This window comes from Penaeus japonicus, unplaced genomic scaffold, assembly GCF_977035675.1.
Source record: "Penaeus japonicus unplaced genomic scaffold, GWHDUDI00000001_assembly GWHDUDI00000029, whole genome shotgun sequence".
Taxonomy (NCBI): domain Eukaryota; kingdom Metazoa; phylum Arthropoda; class Malacostraca; order Decapoda; family Penaeidae; genus Penaeus; species Penaeus japonicus.
The window spans coordinates 3,770,342-3,777,841 of record NW_028234431.1 but is presented as its reverse complement, the minus strand read 5'-3'; the positions used below and the strand labels follow the sequence as shown (position 1 = coordinate 3,777,841).

The following is a 7,500-nucleotide window of genomic DNA, read 5'->3' as shown; positions in this document are numbered from 1 at the left end:
AATATGTTGGGGCTGGGTAGTTCCGTGGGCACGCCGCCAGAGGGCATCCGGGCGGAGGTCTTGGTGGTTAAGGACTTCGACGACTTGGAGGCGAACGCGCATCTGGTGAGTAGCAGAAGCGGTCAAGTAAACGTTACGTACATATGGAAAAGTAAAGGATAAGAAGCATTCTTCGATTTTATTTGTTTAACATGCTATATTGAATTCTGGGTTCCATAAGGGTAATACATCTATAAACAAATCGGAATAACGTTACAGATGTTAACAAATCTCCGTATTTACCTCAGTGTGTATAATTGCAGTATCCTACGCAATGTCTTTGATATCTTGCTTAGGACGTGATAAGTAACACATCAGTGGCTTGATTCATGGCATTGGGAGACTCCTTTCTGTATGCAGGGAGGGGCATTCTATATCATGGTCAAGGAATCGAGGTACGCTTTAACGTAGGCACGTTGCCACGGACACGCAGGTTCCGGGTCGCATTGTGGTATACAACCTGGACTTCAGAAGTTACGGGGAGAGTAAGGTCTATCGGTCTCGAGGCTCGGCCGAGGCCGCCAAGCGGGGGGCAGTGGCGTCCATCATCAGCTCCCTGACGCAGATGTCCATCGGCTCCCCTCACACCGGAAGTCAGAAACTCAGCGACGATGACGTGTGGATTCCTGCGGCGGCGATCGCGGTGGAGGACGCGGCTCTGATGGGGCGCATGCAGGCGAGGGGTCAGTCGGCGGCTGTGGCGGGGGGGTGTGGTGATGGGGATTCACACGGTTTTATGGTGTTATGGTGAGGGGGGTTTGGTGACATGGTTGGCGGTGAGGTGAACTGGATTTCAAGGTGGAGGTGGGGGCAAGGCTGACGATTTAAGAGGTGGTGGGAAGATTCTAGCGTGACTGTATGGATGGAGCTTATTGCACTGCAAATTGGTAAGAGCAACCGCACATTTCAGGCCGCAGGTAAGATCGTGGTGTACAATCCCCCGTGGGTGTCGTACGGCGAGACCGTGCAGTACAGGGCCTCGGGAGCCACCAGAGCGGCGAAAGTCGGAGCGGTGGCCTCCCTCATCCGGTCCGTGGGACCTTTCTCCATCAATTCTCCGCACACGGGACACCAGTACTACGGAGACGCCCCTGCCAAAATCCCCACGGCCTGCATCACGGTGGAGGACGCGGCCATGATGGGGAGAATGCAGGATCGAGGTGAGGTCTTGCGCGGAGCCTCTCGTGTGAGTGGAAGAACTTCCGCCGTGAATATCAAGCTATTGTCTATTCTCCCGCATGGCTTTTCTCCATTCGCTTTCATGCATTTTTCTTTGTTTATCTTTCGTATCTAGTTGCTTCGAAGTACATTTGCTCTCTGGCTGTGGTGTGTGGGTGCTATGTGATACTTAGCTTTTATCCTGCTACACAATATCGCTTCACATAAATAAAACACAGCCACAATAAGAGCATAAAATAAGCCATAACGTTCCGAAGAGGAAGTCTATAGGACTTCGAAACGTTACGACTTCATTTACGTTCTTGTTGTGGCTGTGTTTTATTTATCTATATATGCATTACAGTATTTACTTTTGTGTCATTGCTTAAGGAAGACAAGAACATGCCAAGTACACATAAACCAATCATCCATCACGCCAATCACCCGACATACAAGCACACGCCAATCACTTGACATACAAACACACGCCAATCACTTGACAAACAAGCACACGCCAATCACATAACATACAAGCACACGCCAATCACCAACATACAAACACACATCAATCACCAACATACAAGCACACGCCAATCACCAACATACAAACACACATCAATCACCAACATACAAGCACACGCCAATCACCTGACATACAAACACACGCCAAACCAAGACAACCCCGCGTACATCACGTGATCTGACCCCTCTCCCTTCAACACAGGTCAGAAGATCGAAGTCCTGCTGACGATGGGAGCCATGAACTACCCGGACTTCGTCTCGCGGAACAGCATCGTGGAGGTGGAGGGACTCGAGTGGCCGGACGAGACCGTGGTCGTATCCGGCCACCTGGACTCGTGGGACGTGGGCCAGGGGGCCATGGACGACGGGGGTGAGTGCGCTCGGGATGCTGTCGGAGTGTCGGTGGCGCGGCGGTCGGGTCGCGATGGCGGGGCTAGTGACGTAAAAGTGGAGTCAGCTGTCTGATTTATATGCAAAGATGTAGACGCACGTAGAGACGCAAACATGCACACATACAACTCTACAGCTATATTCATGAAACGTTATCTTTATCTTTACATACACACACACACACACACACACACACACACACACATATATATATATATATATATATATATACACATACCTACATAATATATATATATATATATATATATATATATATATGTATGTATGTATTATAATATATATAATATATATATATATATATATATATATATATATATATATATATATATATATATTATATATATATAAATATATATATATATTTATATATATATATAAAACACACACACACACACATTATATATAAAGTAGACATGGTTATGATTACATTTGGAATTAACTCCCCCCCCCACCCATCGTGAGAGGCGGCCGGCTCAACCCTCCTCGGATTGCAACTCAGGACGCCCTTTGTTGCAGGCGGCGCTATGATCTCGTGGAACGCCGCCGTCGTCCTGCATCGGCTGGGGCTGCGGCCGAGGAGGACTCTACAGGCCATCCTGTGGACAGGGGAAGAGCAGGGACTCATCGGGGGACAGGTGAGGGCGCGGGATGGGGGCTCTGACGTCATCCCAATAGATTCTGTGTGTGTGTGTGTGTGTGTGTGTGTGTGTGTGTGTGTGTGTGTGTGTGTGTGTGTGTCGTGTGCTCGTGTGTGTGTATGTATAAATAAATACATGCATAAATAAATAAATAAATATATATATATATATGTATACATATATATATCTGTAACCACATTTGTGACCACGTGTGCATAAGAGTGTATTTTGCTTAAACCCATGCTTCCGATCAGGCAGCCATAACGCACATTGCAATATATCAAAGCACCCAAATCTCTCACTTTCCGAGCAGGTGTACTTCGACAAGCACTCGTCCGCAAAAGAAAAATACCAGATGTTGATGGAATCCGACATCGGGACTTTCTCGCCTCTCGGCCTGTCCTTCACCGGCAACAGCGAGGCAACGTGCATCGTGAAGGAAATCCTGAAGCTGCTGAAGTCCATCAACACTACAGAGGTACTATAGAGAAAGATAGATAGATAGATAGAGAGGGAGGGGGAGGGAGGGAGAGAGAGAGAGCGAGAGAGAGGAGAGGGAGAGAGAAATAGATAAATAGATAAATAGATAGAGAGAGAGAGAGACAAAGACAAATACAGAGAGAGAGTAAGAGAAAGAGAAGAAAAGAGCTAGACAAATAAATAGACAGAAAGAAAAGAATAAACGCTCTATTGGAAGGGCAAGGGTAATAACCGATCTCAAAAGTGCAGTCCCTCCAGGGCGGAAAATACTCTTTACCTAATCCAATTTAACGCCAAAAGCTAATAACGGTTAACGGAGGAAAAGGGGGAAAAAAAGGCATAATTTTTTCCCTTTTTTTCTCACATCCTAACTGGCCATATTATACTAAAAGAATGTCACTACCGCGCAGGTGGTGAGCCCGATGGACGGAGGGCCCGACATCGAAGTCTGGGAGAGGGCGGGCGTTCCTACAGGTAATTCATCTCCCTTTTTAAGCTCTGTGTATTTTCTTTTATATCTGCTTTGGTGAGCACAGATACACGCACGCGCTTACGCACATCTATGTATATGCACACCCAATCACCCACCCACACACATTATATATACATACATACATACATACACACACACATATATATATATATGTATGTATAATAATAATAACAATATGTGTGTATGTGCGCATATACGTAGATATACATAAGTGCATACAAACCCAAATATGACTCCCACACAAACCTATCCACACAAAAAAAAGAAAAACCACACCATCCAACCATTTCTTTCCCCCACCAGCCTCCCTACTCAACGAGGACGACAAATACTTCTGGTTCCATCATTCCGACGGAGACACGATGAGCGTCGAGGACCCGGACACTCTGGACAGGTGCCTCGCCCTCTGGACCTCCTTCGCCTACGTCGCAGCTGACATCACTCACAAGATACCGCAGATACAGGTGTCACAGGAGGGAACCCTTGCGCCTACGGATGCCCCTTGAATGCGTCCTTGGATGGAGAATAAATTTTGTGTCTGAAATGATGGGTGTTATTTTGAATTAAAGCCTTGGTTGATGGAAGTGAAATGAAAGAGGGAAAAAGAGGAGAGAGAGAGAGAGAGAGAGAGAGAGAGAGAGAGAGAGAGAGAGAGAGAGAGAGAGAGAGAGAGAGAGAGAGAGAGAGAGAGAGAGAGAGAGAGAGAGAGAGAGAGAGTGAGAGTGAGAAATAATGTTTTTTTTATCACCTATAGATTTTTTTTTTCGCCAGGCTATATCATAACATCAAAAATATATTTATGTCCAACCATATTATGTATATCTAGTTAATTACCTTTAAATTGTATCAGGAGCCTCATTTTATAAAATACAATTTTAAAATAAAATACTTATCTAATCTTTAACATACACCAGTCCTTCCAATAAATACTAATATTCAACTTGCATTTCAGGTATAAACATAAACAGAATATCAAATTTTCAATCATGCGTGGCAATAGTTAATTAGTAAACAACAATGGTATCATAATATCAACAGCTCTTTAATATTAATCACTTTAAAATTTAAGAACTTAACACATTCTCTCCCATGGTTTCATACAAAAAATAATTTCAAATGAGAATATGGATGCACCTTCCAATTTTCTCACCCTTTTTCCTGGCATACACTAGCAACAATGCTGTGAAACTTCAATCACAAATTTCACAATTAGTCAGACATAAGAACCTACAATGCATGAAATAAATACCCACATCATTATCAAAGATATTTATTTCAGATGAAATATCAGGAAAACACAAGTTCAAACATTGCTGAAAAATGTAAACTTATAAAACAACCACATTTATACTAAATAGTAAGTACAACCTCATAATAGGAATGTTGCTTCCAAATCACAATAGGACTCACTTTATCTCAAGAAACTTTGTACTGGAAACACAAATGCTATCACTTTATTACTATTAATAATAACCATCATAATACATAGTAACAAGGTCAAAGGTGAAGTGTCATACCTGTAAACAACTAGTTGGCTGGAAATGAAATGAAAGAGAAAAAGGAAATAAAAGCAAAAAGAAAAAGTCAAATCTTTGGCTTATTGGTTAAACACTTCATATCTAATACTATCTAATGCTAATACTGAATATACTTGTGTTTATCTTCCAATAAATCAGTCATATATATTTGCAATATCCCAGACAGTTTTATCACTGATTTATGGTTGTTATATCCAAGACATTGTTTTGGTATAGCAATGTTAATAAGCTTGATGTTATCATTAAATCAAAAGCACCAGTTTAAGTACCTGATATTACGAAATCATGGTGTGTACTCCACATAATTCACTTCAGTAAATCAAGCCAGTTTTGAACTTTAAATAGAAGGGAAATAAGAACTATATTAAATATTGGAAAATGATGTGTGATCTGTTACAAGCCTTATCAACACATCTTTTAATACTGAATTTATATTTTCACAACCATTGTTATCAATGCTATCATTTATAACTACTGTACTTTACTGACATGTTGCAAAATATATAAAATGCAACATTTCCAATGACTGAACACTTTTACCTTGCACTATCATGGAATGTTAAAAGGAAATATTCTGCTATGCAAAAATAATTTGTATCACTTAAAATCAGAAAGATCAAGTATTACAGAAATAGCATATACTACCAAATCAGGTTCAATAACACAATCAAATTTTATATAAATATATTATACATTATATTTTGAATACAAGACTATTCACTGAGAAACATTCTAAATAATACCAGTATTCAGATGGTGAATAAAATGAATATATTTTGGTGGAAATATTAACACTTAAAAACCCAACTTCATCAGTTAAGGTTGGGAATGTGCATGTACTTTGAAATGAGCACATGATACCGTTGACTTTGTGAACCATATCAAAGAAAAGATATTAATGAGAATTAATCATTTCACAATACAAAAGTGTATAATTGACATTATGAGTTACATTATCATCAGAATTTTATACAATGAAGATAATGTAATAACTAAATCATCAACTAAACAACTTGCTTACTGAGATTATACTTTTTCGTCAATATCTTTCCTCAACAAACATCATAAAGAAGTTTTGTAACATAAATATAAGTGACTAGTGAGTGTCTATCTGTCCTTCTTGCTTTCTTCCTCACTCCCCGTTTTGTCTTCTTCGCTCTCTTCCTCTTCCTTGATGTCCTCCAGCTCTTCTCTATCGTCATATAACGGATTTTCCTCCACAATGACTGGCTCTTGCTTGCTGTCTGCACCCTTTGCCTCCTTTTCCTCTGCCTTGCCTCGCTTCAACAGACTTTTCAACTTGGTCATCAATCTGCTCAGGGGGGATGCCTTGTCCTCAATCTTTTTTAACACGAGCCTGTAAAAGATTAAGAAAAGCATACATCAATAAGAAAGAGGGGGATTGAAGGAAAAGGATATGATCTGATATCTAACTGCTTAGGATAAGTAAATTCACAATAAAAAAATATCCAGACACATAGTGTTTAAATTATGCTAAATAAAAACAAAAATAACAATTATATCACTTGCTTAGTATGTCACAAAATATAAACAAGCATATTTATCCTATTCATAGTAGTTACATACTTCTTTGTCGTGATGTTGTGAATGGGTCCAAATGCTAGAGCAACCACGGTGCAGGCAAGACAGATGACATTATAGGGCATAGAGAAGTCAGGTGTGGGAAGGCTGACAAGGAGCGTCTCTGTGTGAATGCGGACGAAGCTTGCACCCTCTTTCAGAACGAGCCTGAAGAAAAGAAACATTTTGTCAGACCATTAATAATGATACTACTAACAACAGTAACAGTAGTCATAAGGATGATATTGATAGTCAATTAAAGGACTATTTAAAGGAATATCTTTGATTGGTTTGGCTTGCTAGTACTTGATTGTGTACAAGGGTTATCTCAATATGCCAGTACCTGCATTAATCCTTTGCTTCTTGCAATTCATAACATGAGACTCAACAATCTTGTGATTACTGTGTACTGCTGCCACTAGTCATGTACTTAGAGCACTGTGTGTACTGACAAGCTGCAACCATATAAAAATAAATCTGACAATTTCTAGACATGTAAGATATTTTAAGTTAATACTAGTGCTATTCTCACAAAGTCCTCTTCAAAAACAAACATGTGTAAGATAAAGAGGAAGAAGAATCACATTACAGGATTTTTTTTGTTTGTTTCATTATTTCTAAGACAGTCTGGACTGCATCA

At 40.5% G+C, this 7,500-nt stretch overlaps 2 protein-coding genes across 3 annotated transcripts in view; one reads left to right on the top strand and one right to left on the bottom strand.

Annotated features, from left to right (window-relative positions):
* The window catches only part of LOC122244156 (carboxypeptidase Q), a 5,496-nt gene extending 1,211 nt beyond the window's left edge, over positions 1–4,285 (top strand). The window contains exons 3-9 of one of the 2 annotated variants that reach the window (XM_043001987.2): positions 1–105; positions 950–1,199; positions 1,922–2,089; positions 2,647–2,765; positions 3,082–3,246; positions 3,659–3,722; positions 4,045–4,285. The exon at positions 1–105 is cut by the window's left edge and continues 46 nt beyond it. In XM_043001987.2, coding sequence (XP_042857921.2) covers positions 1–105; positions 950–1,199; positions 1,922–2,089; positions 2,647–2,765; positions 3,082–3,246; positions 3,659–3,722; positions 4,045–4,247 — 1,074 coding nt within the window. In that variant the 3' untranslated portion in view covers positions 4,248–4,285. Of the gene's footprint in view, positions 106–472; positions 723–949; positions 1,200–1,921; positions 2,090–2,646; positions 2,766–3,081; positions 3,247–3,658; positions 3,723–4,044 lie in introns of both variants that reach the window. The other variant, XM_086554528.1, reaches the window with a different exon arrangement.
* A 1,666-nt stretch (positions 4,286–5,951) lies between these two features.
* Positions 5,952–7,500, bottom strand: part of PIG-T (phosphatidylinositol glycan anchor biosynthesis class T) — a 21,575-nt gene continuing 20,026 nt past the window's right edge. Inside the window, exons 10-11 of the mRNA XM_043024894.2 lie at positions 6,867–7,028; positions 5,952–6,636 (exon numbers count right to left, since the gene is read on the bottom strand). Coding sequence (XP_042880828.2) covers positions 6,387–6,636; positions 6,867–7,028 — 412 coding nt within the window. The 3' untranslated portion in view covers positions 5,952–6,386. The remainder of the gene's footprint in view (positions 6,637–6,866; positions 7,029–7,500) is intronic.